The sequence below is a fragment of the Emys orbicularis genome, chromosome 1 (genome assembly GCF_028017835.1).
Source record: "Emys orbicularis isolate rEmyOrb1 chromosome 1, rEmyOrb1.hap1, whole genome shotgun sequence".
NCBI classification, from domain to species: Eukaryota; Metazoa; Chordata; order Testudines; family Emydidae; genus Emys; species Emys orbicularis.
The window spans coordinates 201,172,288-201,194,195 of NC_088683.1; the positions used below are offsets into that span (position 1 = coordinate 201,172,288).

General features: G+C 41.7%; 2 protein-coding genes across 2 annotated transcripts in view; both read right to left on the reverse strand.

Moving 5' to 3' along the window:
• The window catches only part of SYNJ1 (synaptojanin 1), a 107,676-nt gene extending 97,078 nt beyond the window's left edge, over positions 1-10,598 (reverse strand). Inside the window, exons 1-2 of the mRNA XM_065423535.1 lie at positions 10,561-10,598; positions 8,914-9,059 (exon numbers count right to left, since the gene is read on the reverse strand). Coding sequence (XP_065279607.1) covers positions 8,914-9,037 — 124 coding nt within the window. The 5' untranslated portion in view covers positions 9,038-9,059; positions 10,561-10,598. The remainder of the gene's footprint in view (positions 1-8,913; positions 9,060-10,560) is intronic.
• Positions 10,599-18,832: 8,234 nt separating this feature from the next.
• PAXBP1 (PAX3 and PAX7 binding protein 1) overlaps positions 18,833-21,908 on the reverse strand; it is a 35,251-nt gene continuing 32,175 nt past the window's right edge. The window contains exon 18 of the mRNA XM_065412352.1: positions 18,833-20,311. Within this exon, the coding sequence (XP_065268424.1) occupies positions 20,194-20,311 (118 nt within the window). The 3' untranslated portion in view covers positions 18,833-20,193. The remainder of the gene's footprint in view (positions 20,312-21,908) is intronic.

A 21,908-nucleotide genomic window follows, 5' to 3' on the forward strand; every position in this document is an offset into this window, starting at 1 on the left:
CCATAAAACTCTTAATATATTTTCCATCCCTCTGGATTTTAGTGTCTTTCATACAGCCTGTATTTAAAATGCTTTGTACAAGTAAAAAAGCAGACTCTGTATATGGTATAAAGTTAGAGAAAACAGTGGTGCGGAGACATCGTACAGTGAAGAGAAAAGCATTCACAAAAAATAAAAGTTTTAAAGGAGATACGAGGATAGATTGTGCATACACTACAATCAGATATTTACAATTTTTTCTCTTATAATTACTAGAATATATGTAAGGAATACCTTAAGACAAATAACTGGAAAGAGTAATTACAACCACATTTGAGAAAGCTACATACTGTTCCACACTTATTACTGATTTGTTTTTGTTTTTTAAGCTCTTTTCATTAGACAAAGACACAAGGGAAAACAGGAGCAAAGACGAAATGGACCAAAGGATCTTACTCAAGCAACTATTCCAAAATTTTGAATTAAACTTATATAAAATGAGCAAGAGATTCTAACTTTAAGCACCAATCTCAAGCAGACCAACATCAGAATCCATTAATTAACTGATTTAGGAGCTCTTTAAAATGAGCTATCAAAATCACAGGAAAAAATATATTTATGTCACCCATAGCTTCGCAGTGCATAGACTCCTCGTCTGTATTACTTATTTAATTCATCCCTCAAAGAAACATTTTTCTTCTTTCTGAATAGTTCCACTCAAGTCTGAGGGGAAAATCCATTAATGCTAAGTATTTCTCTTCCTCTTGGCTGCATCTATAATTTAATCCCTCTAAACTGTAGATACAAAATGAATCTGGATTAATGGAGCTGCCAGATATAGATTTTGAATCTGAAGTTATTGTCTTTGAGTCATCACTGTTTCATTAGGTCACTTGTCCCGATTAAATAATTTTAATAGTCTTGTTTGAGTCCTAATAATTCGAAATTATGTCTCAATTTAAGAAGAGCTAACTCCATCTTTCTTCCTCATGTTTTGTACAATGTACAACACAGATCTGAGCTGTTCCCTCCAAAAATAAAACTGCATGATTTGTTACTTATAGGAGTTTTCTACTTTTCTTCCCTTCTTGATTAACAGAACATCTATTGGAAAAATAAAATTTCTAGAAGTCATCTATCATTATTATCCTGGTTATGGTGCAAATGCTTTGTCAAAAAGAAGCATCTTGCAGCATAATATGAAGAGTATCAATTAGTCTGATATCTTCCAGATAATCATTCTACAGTTGAACCCCCTTGACTGAGAATGTTTTATCTTTCAAGCGCTTTGTCCTGGGCTTTGCAAGCAGCTCTGTCCAAGGAAAGTGTAGCTGTCATGGCTAGTCATGAATAGAGATGGTCACTAAAGTTGATGGATCAAAATCTTTTGAAGCTTTGGAGGTGAGGATCTGGCCTTGAACTGAAAACTGAAGAGAACTAGAATCCAATTCCAGACCTAAACCTTCATTTTTTATTCTCTCTTTTGAAGCCTTCTTCTTATCCACACGTCAGCAGTTCCTCAAAATGTATATATTTTTTAATTTTTTTCAGAAATAGCAGCAATTGTGCTCTTTATCTTTGGGGGAAGTTATGCAATGCACTACTACTCCAAATCTCCAATCACAAGGAAGGAATAAGCAAAAGCTCTCCATTCCAATCCAGAAGCCTCCAGATGTTCCACACACAGTGCAAGCAATGGAAACAGAAGAAAGAACAGTCTCTTTCATTGCAAGAGTGTCTGCAGAAAAGCTTCCTAAATAGCTGGAAAGTGTAGCCGAAACAACTAGCAGGTGCAGCCAAATCAAAAGCACATTTAAATCCACTACAGCATCAACTCAAACTACAGAAAGCACACACTATACTTTTGCTGGGTGCTGCAGACAAAGTAACTTTTTGTAGAATTCATAGCAGGCATCACTGCAGAATAAATTGTAAGAAAAGTATTTTTCCTCATAATCCCAATTTATGATATATTAAACATGAATACATGGTTGTGGCTTGGATTTAAAATGCACAAAAGTAGGAAATGCAGTTTTATGTTCTCCACAAGTCCATTAACAACCATAACTCTTGGGCATATGTAGTGTCAATGATACACTACACATTCAAATGAAATGTACTGAGTCTTAGAAGAAATTTACAAGCTCCAGTAATGCCAGCCTCACAGTACACTGCACCTTCCAGAACACACAGGTTTTGAAATTTGAACTTGGACCAGAAGAAAGATATGCAAACCTACTGGACCCCCTTAAATGCCATCTTAGCAGAAGCCCATCCCCCTCCCATTTGGAAAGGAAGAGATAAAAGTATTAACCTTAAAAGACTCAGAGGCTTTTCAGTTGGGCGCTCTATGCTAGCATTAAAATTTCATACACTGACTGCGTAATGTTCAGTGCAAGTTGTATCTGCACTGAATTTGTGATTTAAGACAACACATTCAAATAAACAGTCGAGGGGAAAACGTAAAAGGGGAAACAGGTAATGGGAATGGTTCGGAACAGTTATTGTTGCACAACAAAAGGAATGCAGTTCAAGAGTTATATGTCTGACGTGTTTAACTTTATGTATTACTTGTAACAAGGTTAAGTTATTATCATTGAAAAATTAGAGGAAACATATTTCCTTTGTGCATTTAACAGTCCCGTGTGTCTAGTCAGTTTCATTTTCTAGGTCATTCATTACTATGAAGCTATCACACTCTCCTGTACTGCTCTGCAGGGAGCCCAAAACATGCTCTCTAAGGTTCCCCAAAACGGGTTCTCAAGCTTTTTATTTCTGAGGCCCCACCCCCAACATATTATTAAAACTCCAGAGCTGTGGACACCTGGTTGAGAGCTGCTGCTCTAAGACAGTGCTTTCAACCTTTTTCCATTTGGGAACCCCTACAAAATTTCAGATGGAGGTGCGGACACTTTGGAAATCTTAGACAGTCTGCAGACCCCCAGAGGTCTGTGAACCACAGGTTGAAAACCACTGCTCTCAGAGCTTTAGCAGTAAATGTCAGCATATCTACAGCTCCTGTGTTCAGAGTTTTGTTGGAGGCTGCTATAGAATTGTATCCCATTTAGTAAACAAAAGCACTTTTACATTTCAATTTTTTAAAATAAGAGTTTTCATGAAATATTTATGCACTATAGAGAGAGCAGCAGTTATCTGGTCAGGAAGATGACTTCCCTCCCAGCACCTCTATAGTGAATCAACAAGGGGAGTGAGTGGGAGGCTCTCTCCACTCTTCAGTTGCCTGCCATGAGCAAAAGAGGACTTTCTACCATGGTAGGGCTCTATGAAATCCACATTAACAAGAACACGGACGGAATCGTAGAATCAAAACAATAACATGGATCCAGGCTCTTTCCAGCACTAGGACCGCAGTGGCAGGTGAGCAAGGCAGGCTGCACAACTGAGCTACATGCAGTTGCTGGAAGTAAGAGACCAACAGGCACGGGGAGGAAGTTTCAGGGGGCTAGGGCCACGAGAGAATGCAGGCGTTCGGGGAGAAGGGCCAGCATCTGGGATTTAAGGGCAGCTTCTGAGAACTCAGTTCCTTGTGGTGTCAGTTTCACGCCAGGAGTTGCAGGTCCCAGGCAGAACCCAGCCACACAACAAAACATTGATCAGCACAGCAAGCAACCACCTCTCATCCCTCACCAGAACTGTGTGAACAGTGGTTGGTGTTTCTGCGCAGCTCTCAACGTGAGCCCACTGGATCTTTACGCTTACTGGAAGGTTACGAAGGGATGAGTGCCTGAAGTAGCAGAGCTTGCCCTACCTTATGTCTACAGAGCTGACAGGGAAGAAGACACAGAGAGAAGCTCAGTAAATATAAAAATCTACTTACAGACAAGAGGGAATCACTTTCTGAGAAAAACACTAAAAGGCTAATCACATTGTACCACAATGGAGATGTCTGCCAGAGATGGCAAAAATAATGACATTTTAAGTTTGTGAATTTGTAATGCTACTCAGCAATAAAGTACTGATTTGATAGTTTTAAATTATTTAATCAAATCTTAAATTAATTTAAGCATTTCTTCAGAATATAGGAAGCTTGAAAGTATGGAGTTTAATTTAAAATGGCAACAAGGACTGCTGCAAGGATGAATTATTTTATGTTTAGTGCATTTTATTTTTTAATTATTCAAATATGAATACAGTTAAATTTGACACTGCAAGAGGCTGGTGCACAGTGGCCTCAACCACCTCTGCAGAATGCACAGAACCCTGCTGTAGTTATGGGCAATTTTAATAGTCACCACATGCAATGGGGCTATGCAGCAAACAGCATGGCAGGCGAAGAACTGACACACTGGGCGTCGGCAAATGATATGCTCCTCCTTTTTGATGCAAAACAGTGCATCACTTTCCCCTCTGCAAGATGGGGTAGACAACATTGCCCTGACCTGTGTCATTCATCTCTAAAGATGATACAGGCACACCAATATCTGTATTGCAGATGGTCTTCAGTGAATTCCAGAACAGCCAGCACAGACCAATACTGAACCATATTGGCATTCAAATCCCAGTTCTCTACTCAAATCCAGCACTGCGCTGGAACGTCAAAGCAGCAGACTGGGTCGCTTTTACTATGACCGTGGACAACACAGTCTCTGACAGTTCCCCAATACCAAAGACTTGTGACCGTTTTATTGCACTCTTAATCTCCACCAAAAGAAGAACATCCCCCAGGGACTCAAATCATTGTACACTCCTTGCTGGGCTGCAGAGCGCCAAGAGCTCTGTGACGTTCCCCTGGTGTTATCTGGACCAGTGATCTGCTAGGTCACTCCAAACCTCGACTCTGGAAGCCAGCCTTACCCTGCTCTGCTGTGAGAGCCCCCACTCCCAGGCTGTTCAAACACAGCCTTTAGCACAGGGGTAGGCAACCTGTGGCACGCGTGCCGCCTTCGGCACGCGAGCTGATTTTCAATGGCACTCACGCTGCCCGGGTCCTGGCCACCGGTCCAGGGGCTCTGCATTTTAATTTAATTTTAAATGAAGCTTCTTAAACATTTTAAAAACCTTCTTTACTTTACATACAACAATAGTTTAGTTATATTATAGACTTATAGAAAGAGACCTTCTAAAAATGTTAAAATGTATTACCGGCACGCGAAACCTTAAATTAGAGTGAATAAATGAAGACTCAGCACACCACTTCTGAAAGGTTGCCGACCCCTGCTCTAGCACGTAAGCTGCTCCCAGCTACGTGAGTCGACACTCTTGGCCAGCTGCTGCTTGGATTGTGCAACCGAATGACACTAGCCAATCTCGCCGGTCCCAGACACAACCCCAGGAACCTCTGTCTTGCAGTGTCCAGTTATGCCCGCTGGACGCTGCAAGCTTATATGAGTTTGTCAATTTAACAAAGAAATTGATATGTACCACGCTTGTTATCCCAAGGGGAGTCTCTGACAGCTTCAAACCAAATGCACTGCTTCAGGTAGAATAAACAAACAAATTTATTAACTACAAAGATAGATTTTAAGTGATTATAAGTCAAAGCACAACAAGTCAGATTTGGTCAAATAATAAAAGCAAAACGCATTCTAAGCTGATCTTAACAGTTTCAGTGCCCTTAGAAACTTAGATGCTTCTCACCACAGGCTGGCTGGCTGCGCTTCAGCCAGGCTCTCCCCTTTGATCAGCGCTTCAGTCACTTGGTGGTGGTGTCTGTAGATGGCTGTGGGAGAGAGACAGAGAGCGCGCACGCACGCGCGCATGGCAAACGTCTCTCCTTTTTATCATGTCTTTTCTTCCCTCTTGGCTTTGCCCCCCAACCCCCTTTCAGAGTCAGGTGAGCATTACCTCGTTGTAGTCCCAAACTGACTAAGGGAAGGGGGGTGACTCACTCAAGAGTCCAATAGATCCTTTGTTGCTGCCTAGGCCACGTCCTTTGTTCCTGTGAGGCTGGGCTTGTCCCATACATGGCCCTGATGAGGCGTGAACTGCCCCTCTGCTCCTGGAGAGTTTTTCCTGGGCCTCTGCTCCTGGAGAGTTTTTGCCTGCGCATGTTTTAAGCCATGAGGACACATTTTCAGTCTCATAACTATATACATAAAATTACAACCTATAACAACAATGCTCAGTGCATCAGGAGCCTTCCGAAGACACTCAACATGACAAACTTTGCATTGGTTACCACACAACCATATTATAGGGATGAACAGGGGGGTACAGGGTGTTCCCCAGAGGTACAGAGCAACACAGACTCCTCCACAAATATGATGATTCTAGAGACCTAGAAATTTGAAAGGTCCTCCTGGCATCACTGGATCCAGCAAGGCAGAAACGGTGGCTTGAATGCGTAGGTCTAAACTTCACATACTCGAGCAGACATGCCTAGAACTTGCTGAGGCTGCAAATCCTCACGTGCCACTAGGCTGCAGATGAAAGCCAATGTTCTCACTCCTAAAGTTTTGTGGACATCAAAACAGCCAGTGAACAAACAGTATCGCAGACAAGTCCAGCATTGACTTTGGCAGGTGACATCCACATGCCCTCCAGCATTCCAATGGTCTGGACCATTCACAGGTAAGGAGATTGATGAAAGAAATTGGGAAAAGCAGCAGGAAAAGATGGTGTCCCATCCTGAGTCCACTGGCATGGAAATAGCTGATGCAACTTTTCACCAACATCCTGAAGACCAGTGAAATCCCCGTGTGTGGAGAAAAGCCAAGGTTATTTCACTCCTAAAGCCTGGAAGACCTGCAGATCACCCTTCTAGTTACAGGTTAATCTCCCTCTTGAGGACCACCTACACGGTGATGGAGCATATGATTCTAAACCAAATCAGGCCCAAGTTGCAAACCAACCCAAGCAGCAAGCTGGACCACATAGAAGTTGCTGTGACCAGGTCCTGGCCCTCACTATAAACATCAAAGCTATATTCCAATGAAAACTCAAGACCAGTACTGCTTTCATCCATCTGTCAGCAGGATATGACAGTCTGGAAGGGTCATCTGCTACTGAAGCTGGCCAAAGAGATCCCCTGTGTGCAGATTTTCAGGCTGCTGAACACCATGAGCATACCCCTCAGAAGTCAAGCCAGTAAGATGCTCACTTTGAATAATGGGTTACCAAAAGGCTCTGTACTTGCTCCAACACTCTTCAATGTATACATGAGCGATATGCCTGAAATGATAGCGCAGAAGTTTGTGTATTCTGATGATTTGGCATTCGCAATTCAGGCCCATAGCTTTGAATTTGAAGTGACCCTTACATCTGACCTTAAGATCATGGAGGCAAGGTGCAGCTGAGACAAATGCGAGCAAATAGGTAGTCTCTTCTTTCTACCTTGACAACATCACACAAAACACTAACTGTTGAGTTTTGTGGTGAAACTGTGCATTATGACCCAAAGCAAACATATCTCAATGTCATTCTTAACCACACACTCACCTTTCATGACTACCTTTAAAAAGTAGCCTCTAAAGCAAAGACTCACATCAACATTATTCAGAAGTTAGTGGGAACAAGCTGGGGATCAACTGCCCCGGTGCTACAAACATTAGCTTTGGCCCTGGCATACTCAGTTGCAGAGTACTGTGCACTGGCGTGGACGAGACGCTTCCATACCAAACTTGTGGATAGGCAGCCGAATCATCACGGGAACTCTACACCTCTACCATGGCTTTCTATTTAGCAAACATCAAATCTCTAGTTATCCATCAAGATATAGCCACAGCACAAGAACTTAAATGCACCAAAAACTACCCAGACCTTCCCATCTCGCAGATTATGGAGAACAACATACCCCAACAATGCCTGAAATCATGAAAACTCATGACCACCTCGTGTCTATGGATGCGGCCTGGAAACGGCAAAGCATCTGGACCCCATCTACCATTCCAAGCAAGTTTATTATTAATGACCCAACAAGCCGCCCTCCTGGTTTCAACCTGCCACGCAGACTTTGGACCACATTGAGCTGCATCTGAACAAACCATGGAAGATACAACTACTTGATGCACAAGTGTAAAATCAAAGACTCATTTTCATGCAACTGCGGTGAGAACATCCAAACCATCAAACACATCATAATTCAGTACCCCAAACATGGATTCAAAGGTGAATTGGATGATACCCACCACACTACAGAAGAGGCCTTGAAATGGCTTATAGACCTACAACTGCATCTATCGAATGTCACTCTGCAGATGCCAAATGCTCATGAGAGATTAAATGATTCAAAAACAATCAGTGAATATTTTCATGTGAAAATTACACTGATCATTTTATATAGTCTTCACTGAATATTTATAAAAGTGACTGCTATGTAAAAATACCTTTCTCCAAAAAATTTTTACTTACTGGTAATCTAAGATGTACTGCATATATGCACGTTTGTGATTTCTTAACAGGCCTCAGGAATGGAAATGGACAATATATTATTATAGAAAGTAACAAGACAAAGCAATAATACAAACAAAACTGAAGATTAAGAAATGAAAACCATCAGAGATAACAAATAAATTTAGAAAATAAACAGAAATGAGAAATATGGAATTTTTGTGAGGAAATACAGTTGATTAGTTGGAAAAATAACTGCATGGCACTGACAGAGGAAGAGGAATTTGTATTAAGATGAACAAAATATAACTAGGAGTAATGGAATTAAATAAATACAGGGAAAATGTAGGATAAATGTCAGGCAACACAAACTTTGACAGAAAAGTCATTTAAACTGTAGAATTCACTCTTAAGCAGGTAGAAAAACCTTGCCATTTTACTCATTTTAAAGTAGACTGAACACTAGTTACTGTATAAAAAAGAATAATCTAACACCGGGAAAAGAACAGACTAAGTGATGTAACAAGTCATCTTCATCTTCTGTAAGTTAAGTAAAAATAAATATAAATAAAAATATAGTTGATAGAATGCATTTTCATGTCAGTCAACTTTTCACATTGTACTTAATAAAACATATTGACTTACAGAGGACAGCCACAGCTCCAGACTCAAACAAGAGGCACTCTTCCTTATTTCTGGTTTCCACTATCACACTGAATGGAAGTGGATCCAGTTTGTGGTAGACCCGATATCCTTTGCTGAAAGCCATTTTTCCTTTATCAGAGGCAGCTCTGTCCAATACAAGACTATGTTAGTGAAAGCTTCTGTACCTTCAGGGTTCTCACTGCAAAGCAGCCCCAATTCTTATCCTCACTCAGGTATTTTAAGAGAGTATCTAATTGGGGGTTGGGTGGAGAAGAAGGGTGAAGACATGAAATGTCATGAGGAAGACAGACAGAACCCACACAAGGGCTGAATGATTTAGGATAAAGCTCAGTTTGCTCAGAAAAATGTATTCAAGGGATATTTATAGACAAGCATTACAATGAGTTGGTTTTTAGAACATAAGCACTTAAATAAGCAACTTTTAAAAGAGCTCATTTGCAAATTTCACCAAGTTAAATAATGTTTGTGAAATGGTTTTGTTAACAGACTATGATTTCTTGGATGAGAGGGAGTCACTGACAAACAGATCACACTGAGCAAAAAGAGTGACAACTACCTAATGATGAAAGTAGGTGACTGGGAGCCCAGATAGGTTCCATTTTTAGCTAGCTCTATTAGTGACTCTGACCAAAGGGACACTGTCAATAGTTTAAGCCCAAAAGCTGTTTATTTTTACAAAACTTAGTGGTGACAGAAATGTTTTTGGTACTACTGTCGTTTTAATGGATACAGGTTTTTGTTGTGGTTTGTTTGGATTTAAACCTTCCTCTCAATCATTACAACACTATGCTAGTGAAATTGACTAGAAACCAGAAGATGAGACTCCCTAAAGAGACTATAAATAAAAGTGAACTCAGAGTCATTTGGCTAATTTTAATCACACAAAACAATAAAAACAAAAAGGATAGGGGGAAAAGCACAAAAGGGGAAAAGCAAGTAAAATAAAGAACACTATTATAGCAATCTAACGTGTTGTTAGTAACAAGGGCAAGGCCTTTTAAAAACATCTGGGTTACCTTTTATCCTAGCAATACGGCCTGAGCCTCTCCATTTCTCAATTCCCTTCTCTAGAAAGGGCCCGATATTTACCTGTCTCCTCACGGGGAGGGGGCGCAGCGGGCACAGAGCGCTCTGCCATGCTCGGATTATTCCCCTCCTAGGGCCAGAGACGCCGCGGAGGACGAACGGCAGCGCCGGAGCGGCGGGGAGGGGAAGGGACGAGACACGGGCGAGGTCACCCCGGGCGCGGCCCCCTCGGGGCTCCCTGGGATAATGCCCGGGGGCCGTGCGTGGTGAACAGCTCACGCGGGGGGGGGAGGGGGGGATGCAGAAGCCCCCCAAGGCAGGGACAGGCAAACCCGAGAGCTGGGAGACAAGCGGCCCTGCCCCTCCCCCGGGGACGGACAGACAAACCCAAACATCTCCCCCGGCGGGCGGACGGACCGTGTGGGTGCCGCTGATGCTCAATGATCCACCATCTTGTGCAGCTGCTGCGGCACCGCTTCCCTCAGCCCCGCGCCGGTCGCACCCGGTGCTGAGCAGCGCAGCCTCCCCCCATGCCCCGGGCCGCAGTGACACCGTCCCCGTCCCCCGCAGGCCCCAGCCTCCAAGGCCCCGGCCCCTTACCGGCTTCGCCGCCACCTCCGGGGCGCCTCCTGCTGCTGCCGGCGACAGCGGCTACCTCACTTCCGCTCTGGTCCGACCATCTCTTCCGCATTGCGCCGCCCGGGGCCGGAAGTTGGGGGGGGGATGAGGAGGGAGAGCTGAGCTGCGCGTGGCGCTGGGTGCGCGAGGCAGTGAGACGGGGTCGTTGCTGTCACGTATATAAACGCTCACGAGCCTCCAAGCGGAGGGGCGCGCGAGACCCCCGCAAACTTGCGAGGTGTGGCGCGTCCCTGGCCTGCAGGCCTGGCTGGCGGGGTAGAGTGTCGGCGCCGCCCCATGGCTCGCGCTGGGACCCTCACGGGGCCGGGGTGTCGCCGCGGGCCGACTCGGGGGAGGGGAATGTGAGTTAAATTTGTGTCTAAAATGAGCAACCGTGCCGGGAACCCGCCCCCGCGGGCCGGCTGAGCCCCGAGATGAGTGGGAGTGGTCGGGGCTGGGCGGTATTAGCCTAGCCTTGGGTTGGGGGTTGGGGCCTGGGAGCCTACTGCAGTGTTGCCAGCGCTTCTGATTTTAAAACCTCATCTCCTGGGATGGGAGAATCTGCTTTTCTTAAACAAACCACCATCAACTATCTGGCTGTCTAGTGTGTGTTTGGGGGTTACTTGCCCTGTGCTGAGCTTGTGTGTGTGTGTGTGTTTGTTTGAAGGACCATGTGCTGTGGCTGGCAGTTGGAAGCTGTGAGCTTGTAAACAAGGTTTGAAATCTAGAAGCCTCTGTTCATTGGCTGAGCCTTAGTCAGTGGGTGGGGCTATCAGGAAGACCCGGGTTTTATAAAGCTGTGAGCAAGCAACTAGGGGCCGCTAACAGGGAGTTTGGAAGGGGGCAAGGTACACTTGCCATTCTTCAAACCAAACTATAATCAAAACTTCTTGTTTTAAACAAAAACCCTTTCATTAACCTAGATAGCTGTGGGACAGAATGCAGGTAGAAGCCCAGCAGCAGAGTGAGGGCTAGCCTGTTCATTGCGCTCAGTGTAGCATGTATAATTACCTGCCCTATGGGTGGGTGGTGTTTGTGTGCATTTGGTGCAAGGAGCTCCTAGCCCTCAGAGACCACGTACGGGCTTTGGAGGCCAGGATAGCGGAACTGTAGGACCTAAGGGAAGCAGAGAGGTATGTTGATGAGGCTTTCTGGGACACTAGATTTGTCCCACCTCCGGTCAGACAGCCCCTGCACTGTTAAGGAGGATGAAAGGCTCAGGGAAGGAGAGTGGTCAACGGGAGCAGAGGGAAACCTTCCCATAGTTGGGACCCTCCTTCCAAATGATGTTGGGGTATCCTTTCACACTGAGGTTACCTCTCCAGGGGAGAGAACTCCAGTCATTAGGAAAAAGTAGGTGTTAGTAATGGGAGATTTGATCATTAGAAACTTAGATAGCTGGGTTTGTGATGACCAGGAGAACCATATGGTGACTTGCCTGCCTGGTGCGAAGGCTGCGGATCTCTCGAGGCATCTAGATAGACTTACGTGTAGTGCTGGGGAGGAGCCGGTGGTCGTGGTACATGTAGGTACCAATGACATAGGGAAGGGTAGGAGAGATGTCCTGGAGGCCAAATTTAGGCTGCTAGGAAAGAGACTGAAATCCAGGATCTCTATGGTGGCATTCTCAGAAATGCTCCCAGTTCCACGTGCAGGGCCGGGTAGGCAGGTAGAGCTTCAGAGTCTCAATGCGTGGATGAGACGATGGTGTAGAGAGGAGGGGTTTAGATTTATTAGGAACTGGGGAAACTTTTGGAATGGGGGGAGCCTATACAGGAAGAATGGGCTCCATCTAAACCAAAGTGGATCCAGACTGCTGGCACTTAACATTTAAAAAGGTTGCAGAGCAGTTTTTAAACTAAGAGATGGGGAAAGCCGATTGCTGCAGCGTAGCATGTGGATCGGACAAAGACTTCTCTTAGGCCTGGTCTACACTACCCCCCAAATTCGAACTAAGGTACGCAACTTCAGCTACGTGAATAACGTAGCTGAAGTCGACATACCTTAGTTCGAACTTACCGCGGTTCAGACGCGGTCCACACGCGGCAGGCAGGCTCCCCGTCGACTCCGCGGTACTCCTCTCGCCGAGCTGGAGTACCGCAGTCGACGGCGAGCGCTTCCGGGATCGATTTATCGCATCCAGACCAGACGCGATAAATCGAACCCAGAACTTCGATTCCCAGCCGCCGAACTAGCGGCTGGGTGTAGACCTGGCCTTAGAGGAGAGTCTATTAATAGAGATTCTCTAGATTTTAGTCAGGAGGAGAAGATGGAAGAGGATAAAGTATGGGCCAGATCAGACAAGAAACATTCACATAAAAAAGAATCTGACACATCAGAAAACGGCAGACATATAAACCCCAACTATACATACAATATGATGGGGGCTAATTTAGCTACAAATAATCAGGGAAGAGATCTTGGAGTCATCGTGGATAGTTCTCTGAAGACGTCCACGCAGTGTGCAGCGGCAGTCAAAAAAGCAAACAGGATGTTAGGAATCATTAAAAAAGGGATAGAGAACAAGAGGGAGAATATCTTATTGCCCTTATATAAATCCATGGTACACCCACATCTTGAATACTGCGTACAGATGTGGTCTCATCTCAAAAAAGATATACTGGCATTAGAAAAAGTTCAGCGAAGGGCAACTAAAATGATTAAGGGTTTGGAACGGGTCCCATATAAGGAAAGATTAAAGAGGCTTGGACTTTTCAGCTTGGAAAAGAGGAGACTAAGGGGGGATATGATAGAGGTATATAAAATCAGGAGTGGTGTGGAGAAAGTGAATAAGGAAAAGTTATTTACTTGTTCCCATAATATCAGAAGTAGGGGCCACCAAATGAAATTAATGGGCAGCAGGTTTAAAACAAATAAAAGGAAGTTCTTCTTCACACAGCACACAGTCAACCTGTCAAACTCCTTGCCTGAGGAGGTTGTGAAGGCTAGGACTATAACAGGGTTTAAAAGAGAACTAGATAAATTCATGGAGGTTAAGTCCATTAATGGCTATTAGCCAGGATGGGTAAGGAATGGTGTCCCTAGCCTCTGTTTGTCAGAGGGCGGAGATGGATGTCAGGAGAGAGATCACTTGATCATTATCTGTTAGGTTCATTCCCTCAGGGGCACCTGGCATTGGCCACTGTTGGTAGACAGGATACTGGGCTGGATGGACCTTTGGTCTGACCCAGTATGGCCATTCTTATGTTCTTAACTGTCTGGCCGGGTGGTTGCTGAGAAAACGTGCATGGTAACTTTTTAGTAAAAGTCAAGGACAGGACAGGTCATGGGCAATAAAACAAGAATTCTGGGAAGCCCATGACCTGTCCATTACTTTTACTAAAAATAACTGTGGCAAAATGGGGATGGGGTGGTGGGGTCTACCACTCACCACACCACCCAGCAGCTGGGAGCTCCACCCACGCCACCCTGGGACTGAAGCAGAAAATGTCACAGGGGTCTCTGGAAGTCATGGATTCTGTGACCTCCATGATAAAATCTTATCCTTACTCTTGGGTGATGGAAAGTTTGTCCTCTTCCCCTAATGGGGGTGATGCCCTCATGTCCAGAGTGGCCTCCCAGGGTCTGCTTCAAAGCATGCTGAAGTCAAGGGAAAGACTCCCAGTTAATTCAGTAGGCTTTGGATCAGGCCATGTCCAACCACATTTACAATGTCCTTTAAGACCTGTTTTCCTCAAGGTCAATTGGTGGTGTGATATGTGGCTAGGGAAGGTTGGCACGCCCCTTTATTAAAAAATTAAATTACCACTATAAATTATAAGTCTATCACTGATCTCAAGCCCTGTTCCTGCAAACATTTACATATGAGTAGTCCCACTAAGCTCAAAGGACTTGGAGTTAAGCACATACATAAGTGTTTGCAGGCTGAGGGTCCCTCAGTTGTAAATTCTTCAGGGCAGGGACCTTGTCCACATTTTATGTGTTTGAACTGCCATTGAGCTAAATGATGTACAATCCTGGCTGGGGCATCTCCGTGCAGCTATGGTAATACATCAAACACTAGTCAAAATGGAGAGTGCCCTACCAGATTTCACAGGCCAGTATCCAGCAAAGTACCTAAGCACATATTTGTAAGCAGATGAGTAGTCCTACTGAAGTCCGAGTATATTCTATGTGATTTGTTGGATTGGGTTTTTAATTTTTCAACCTTTTTATTATTCATTTGGCCCCTCTATTATTCTACTTTGATTAATGTATTTTGTACATCTTTACTCTAAATGAAAGGTTTAAAATTATAAATACAGAAATGTTTAAATGCCATTAAACAATCTAATAGAAACACACTAATGCGACTAACACAGCTAATGCCACTGCAGAATTTATTTCCGAGGTATGCTGGATGAAGAAAGATGCTCAACTCTCGTAACAAAACATCCATTTTACTAGACTAGCATGAGGTTCAGTTTCAGGTAAAACATGACTATCCCTCTATCTGCAGCAACAAATTTATGGAGCCTCCTAGTTATAGTTCCCATTTATCTCAAGCTCGTATCTCTCAACTATTAACTCTAAAATAGAATGATGATTAATTTGTGCACTTAAATTTAAAACCAGATTGTCATTTTAGACACTGGATTTATTCCCCATGTTTTAGAAACATGATCATGGGATATTTAATTTCCACTTGGGTAACTATCAAATGGACAGGTAAGGTTGCCACATTTAATTGTCTGCCTTTCAAGAAAAAAAATATAACTTCAAAACTTATATCATGCAGCAACATTAGGTAGCTAAATGAGGTTAAAGTCTTCATGTAAAAGCATTGTTACATCATAGCAGCATGTTTCCATGCAGGTTCCCTAAAATAATTTTGAGGCTCTAACATTCTGAAAGATTCAGTGGAATGAGTTTTGGGGTAAGTAAGAGAGAAATCTCAGATTAAGAACTCATGCAAAGATTGGTACCTGAAGGAGAGAAAAGATCACATGCTAAATTCTCCCCTTTCCCTCCCCAAACTTTTCAGTGTCAAATTTAACTTCCCTTTATGTTATTTGGGTGCTAGGTCCTTTTCTTATTGCTAATGACTTTGCTCTTATTTTACAAAAAGGCTCCTTTTCAGAATAATCCAATAATCACTCAAGTGCTGCAGGTGGAGGAGATTAGTAATTCAACAGGACATCATCTACCCCCAGCCCCAAGTCATTACTGATTTAATAGCCCAGTAACCCTGACATTCCTCCAGTGAATTTAAAATTGAGGGTCTAATGACCTATGGCCACTAGAGACCCCATAAAACTTACTGGAAAATTTAGGGAGTACAGGTTTTTCTGGCCAAATGCCAATTTGGTATTTATTTACTTGGGACCTTCTTAAATCCAGCTAGCAATTTTAATTGACTACTGTCCTATTTAAATATGGAGATATTCCTATCTCATAGAACTGGAAGGGACCTTAAAAGGTCATTGAGTCCAGTCCCCTGTCTTCACTAGCAGGACCTAGTCCTGATTTTGCCCCAGATCCCTAAATGGCCCTCTTGAGGATTGAACTCTCAACCCTGGGTTTAGCAGGTTAATGCTCAAACCACTGAGCTATCCCTCCCCCCTAAACTATGGTGCTGTGCAATTATATCCCACTCTAGAGCTAGCTATATAGCATTGCTGAGTGAATGATTCTTGCATAAAGCTACATAGTTTATAAAGTATCAGAGGGGTAGCCGTGTTAGTCTGAATCTGTAAAAAGCAACAGAGGGTCCTGTGGCACCTTTAAGACTAACCGAAGTATTGGGAGCATAAGCTTTCGTGGGTAAAAACCTCACTTCTTCAGATGCAAGTCTGAAGAAGTGAGGTTCTTACCCACGAAAGCTTATGCTCCCAATACTTCGGTTAGTCTTAAAGGTGCCACAGGACCCTCTGTTGCTTTTTATAGTTTATAAAGTGCTTTGAGATAAATGCTACATTAATGAAATTTTAATTTGTCACTAAAGATGCAACACTTTTAAACAAATAAGGTTCTCTCTCTAGCTGAATATTGTGCTCAAGTATTTCTAAAGCTCAAATCATTTGTAGTTCTGTAAAGGTGACTGCAGTACAAATTTAAATTCCTTATTTGTCAACAGAAAATCAACATTATAGGAGCTTCTGCACTTATCCTCCAGATACAGCAACTTTAATCTCAAAAGGTCCTCCTCAAGATATGAAAAAAGTTCCATCTCCATTCAGTCCTTCCTCTCTCTGCTACAACAATGAAGGTGGCAAGTGTAATATGGATAACAGGAAACCGGATTGAGACCCTAGAATTCATTTCATATAGGCCATTAGCTGGCAGTGAAAACCATCAGAATGTAGCAACTTGATCACTACAAACATGGGACAGATGGATAGTCCTGTTATCAAGCAGCCCCTTAAATGATAAATAGCTGGATTTCAGTGTTTTGCATTTGGCAATAAATTCTATGATTTTCTTAAAATCGCCACAAATTATGAAAAAAAGTATAAAAGTATACAGTTGTTTAACTGCATCCTTCAGCAACAGAAATTGAACATAGTACTTGTTTCTACACCCTTCACTAACTAAACTTAAAAGTTTGGCATAGTTTTAAATATTTCATTCCTATATGCATCTTAAGAAACGAGGTTAGAATTACCTTTACTCCTTTTGTTTTGCCTTTTTAGCATGCCACCACAAACTGATGTTCATTAAAGATGTAAATTAGCTATAGTTAACTATATTTTTCTCAAAGAAAATGTTTAACAATAAATACATATTGATAAACTGCCATTTTATAATCTGACAATCTATTAAGAAAAATCACTCTACTGTAATGAAAAAGCAGGTATGTGTGTGTGTTGTACTCAACAGGCCTGTAAATATAATAAAAATTACTTGTTTGACAACCCAAATTGATTTAAGATGCCATAACTTGAAGCTTTGTAAGTAGCAGCAGCTTTCTAGCAGTGGTCTTGAAAATGTCCAGCCTGATCAATATAGTATACAGATTTAATCAGTGAAATAATGTGGTCAACTGCAAGCCTGCATTTTTATTTTTTAAGGGGCATAACACCTCCTACTGCTACTTGGTACAGAGGGGAACAAGTGGGTGAAAAGAAGGGGCCACTCCCTCAATAGAAACTTAGCTCCAGGGAGGGTAAAGACAACCAGGTGGTTAGAGTTTGGGAGAATAGTTGCTCTGAAGCATGTGCCCTGTCAGGGAAAGTTAAGTGCAAAGAGCATAGTGAGATACTGCTACCCTCAGGAGTCAAAATTCCCCTCTGCATGGAGGTGGACACAATTGGGCAGCCAAGCAAAATAGTGTTCAGCTTCATAGGGCATAATAGAATCAGCTGTTCCTCCAGATCTGGTCTTCCATTAGAAGTACCAGCCAGACACACTGGTGGGGTTCTTCTCTGCTTCTCACTGCCTCCTCCACAAGATAATATGGTAGTGCATCAGTGGTGGCTCATACAGCTATTTGGGTTTGTTTGTGAGTTTTTTTATTATATTCATGGAGGCCATATCAAATAATTGTCTACATTTCCCCACACTGCCCCTGCCATAGTACATCCTAGCCCACAGTGGAGGTGTTTGAATTTGCCAGAATTCCTTTTCCAGATAAGGTATTAGATTGCAGCCATTGTTCAGGCCACAGAAAATTGAACATTTATAAAATGCCTGTTAAACCCCACAATTCAATTATTGAGAAAGTCTTGCTCCAGGGGATAAGAGCTCTACCTCAGCTGGAGCTGACTGAGTACTTAACAGTGTTATCCTAATATATTATAAAACAATATACACTTACACTGGTACGGTCTTTAAACCCCTTTGATTAAAATTGCATTTGAAGGCACTCAGTTTTACAAGATTTTTAAAGGAATCAAGTATGTTTTCTGCAGTTGCAGTAATGAAAAATGTTAGCTATTTACACTCAATAGCAAATAAAGTACCATCGAATATTCAGGGCTGTTGCTTTTAGCTAGCAACCACCGTAGTCATAAAACTCTGAATTTAGGAACTGCAGGACCAGAGTTCTTGCTGCAGCTGTGTGTAACTAAAAGGTATAGCCTCTCCATAACTAAGATTGCAACCAGAATTCCACTATAAAAGGTGGATTTTGATCCTAATAATGTAATGAGATCCCATCCGAAGACAATATGGCTTTGGTATATTTCAAAATCCTCCTTCCAATTCAAGTTTTTCCTTCATTATTTGTTTAAAGAATTAGTCAACAAGCATGCAGATTTCTTCCTTTATCTCTCTCCCAAGGAACGAACAAAATAAGCTTCACAGGTTTCACTGAGACAGCTCCATGACAGACAAGTTTATTGGAAGGATTCTTAAAAGCAGATACTCTGAATGTGCTCCATCAGCCCAAGTTCAGAAAACAATTGTTTGGTTTCCAAATGATGTGTGCATGTTACAAATTGTACATTTTTAATATCCTAATTTATACCACATGACATGAGCATAAAATACAATGATTATAATGTTACTCAGTATGCCAATTTATTGCTACAATTCCCAACTAACACAGGGCACACCTGGAAATAGCTTGTCCAAAACAGTGACTGCAAGTTAGTGTTCCTGGGACTCCAAGATGTCACTAGTGTTCTGACAAAAAACACCTCTTATACCTAAAAAGGCCATTTTGTTTTGTAAGCTAGTCCATTTTTTAAAATGATCTTACTTGACAGGAAGTGTTAAATTTAAAAGTTGTTTGACTATTCACTGTGTGATATTTATATTGACTGAAATATTTGTTTCCTTTGCTTGGCTTTTACACCTCTAGAAATACCCATGTTTGAGCAAATAGATTTCATATCTAAATCAAAGATATTATAAATTATGCAATAGAACACAGAGTAGATTTAGAGGAGTTGTTGAAGGGATGAGGGTCCAGTATCCATGAGTGAAATGCTGCCCCCTTCAAGATGAGTAATTGGGGGGGGGGGGGCACACCATCACCCAGTGTTGCCATTTAACTTAAAACATAAGTTACCACATGTTTAAGTCATCAGACTACTGTTTGCATCAAAAACTATGCTAATGATGATTTTAAAAACAGTCTGAAGAAAGATCCATATTAACTCTGAATAGGAGATGTAAAGTTAAGCTATTTCAGTCTGAGTGAAGCACAGCTGCTTTGTAATGTTAGGTGCTATGTGAAAGCTTCTTTACTATTTAGGTCAAATGATTCTCATATTTTGCCAGCCCTTTTGACCAATAATGCAGTCAGTTTATTGAAGTAAATTTCAGCAACTGAAACACTTATTTCAACAGCAGGAGACCACTATATCCAGTATGAAAGTAACAGGGTGGTATAAATATAAGCATACTGTATATTACACATTATATATTACACATACTCCAGTTAACCATGGGACAATTAACTGAGTAGATGACTAGTTATCATGGGATACAAAATATTTTTGTAAACAATATGTTGAGAGATTTTAAGGGAAGTCTGACTGCTGGAAAGATGGTCTTCCTGGATTCCTTTTCTCTTTTTTAAAGAAATCAATACTTATTAAGGATGATGTATGTAACAATGCACTTTGTATTAAAACAAGGATCAATATTTTACAGTTTAAGAAACTTTACATATGTACATAAATTACACATCAGGAATGGTTTTAAAGCTCAAAATGAGTCACCTAAAAGTTATTTCCCTTCAATTAAAACCTTTAACTCTTTCACATTATGTTCATTTGCAACTGTCACAGCATGGTCCAGCGCTCGAATACTTGCTAGAAGCTTTACCGTCTGTTTTATGTGCTCCCTAAATGATGGGGGAAAATAAGTTAATACAACTAGAAATCAAAACCTTGCACAAGTCAAATAATATTTTAGAAATGTTTCACTGCTTATTCTTTTTTCTCACAGCTAGTGAGCCAGCTTGTGGATAATTTTTTTTTTATATAAATACGGCTCATTGAAATTAGTGTGTTTCTGGATATGAAAACAAAAAAAGTCTCTTTTGGGGACAACAATCCTAGAAACAAAGGGAAGACAAGCTGCATATGTATGGCTTATTTGGACATAGCATAGTCTCAGGACAAACTACTGGGTAATATGCGGTGTTAGGAAGTCAGTCACAGTTCCATTTAACACACACACTGCTTGAACCAAAAAATTTAAAAAATGAGCAGTTTTTGTGCATGCCACAAGAGATAAAAATACTGTTACACATTTGTAATAGATTGACCTGGATTGGGTAGTAATAACAGATTCACAGTAAACAAACTCCTAGCAATCTAGGAGGTACAAGCCTGGTAGGAAAATTTTAAAAGTCCCACAAAAGGAACAAGATTCAGACATGAAATTTAACTATCTAAAGAAATTTTCATGACTACAGAAATTCAAAATCTACCCTAAATGGGACTTTTTTCTATCAAATTGAACTATGAAGTGGTGTCCAACACTCCGAGAAACAAACAGATGCAAACATGGGTTATGATGTTTTGTTTCCCTCTTGGCACAAGTATTTGATGATTGTTTTTGCTTTGAAATAGAATGTAGTAGAGTAATATTTCCCCAGTTACTATGGAACGGAGGAGCCTAGATGAATAGCTATGTTGCAAAGGGAAATAAGGACATTTATGTAATTTTGTAAGATGAAGTCAATATAGATCAGTGGCCAATTGCACAATTGTTACCAGGAAAGTTTGGGATTTATTGTATATTTCCATATACTTAATAAAAGTTATCGGCACATAGCAAAGACAACTAAATTAATTGGAACTGGAATATCAGGAAGAAATCTTTTTGGCTCAATATCTATCTACCCTTTCTTTATTAATCCACAGTTCCAGTGCGAGTTTACCAGACAAACAGCTAGTGTAGAAAGAAAATACCAATTTATAAACTAGGACGACTATCAAAAGACTTTAATTTTCTACTGGAATCTCTCCCCTCACCTCCTCCAATTCACCTCTAATAGCCACATATGGGCATTTAATCCCATTTATGCTTTTAGGTATGGTGATTCTCATGAGCAGGGGTAAACAATGTTATCTGAGAATGTAAGGAATTTCTCCAGTAGGTTGTTCAGGTGTGTTTAAGACAAGAGCACAATTTGGATTACAGAAATCTGTATTGCTGACAGTGGCAGGAATTTGCTTGGCAAGCAGTTAGCTGCAACATCAGCAAATTTGTAAAGAAACCATCAAAACCAAACAAAATACCAAAATACTACTTTTCAAGTAATTTTTTAGAGCAGAACTACACAATGGGAGCAGATTAAATATGACCTTTATACAATACACTAGCCCTTCCCAAGAGCCATTGATATCATATTAAGGATCCTATTTAAACTTTAAAAAAGGGGGGGAACGCCTCCCAAAGAAAAAAAATATATATGGACATGTCTGTTGGCA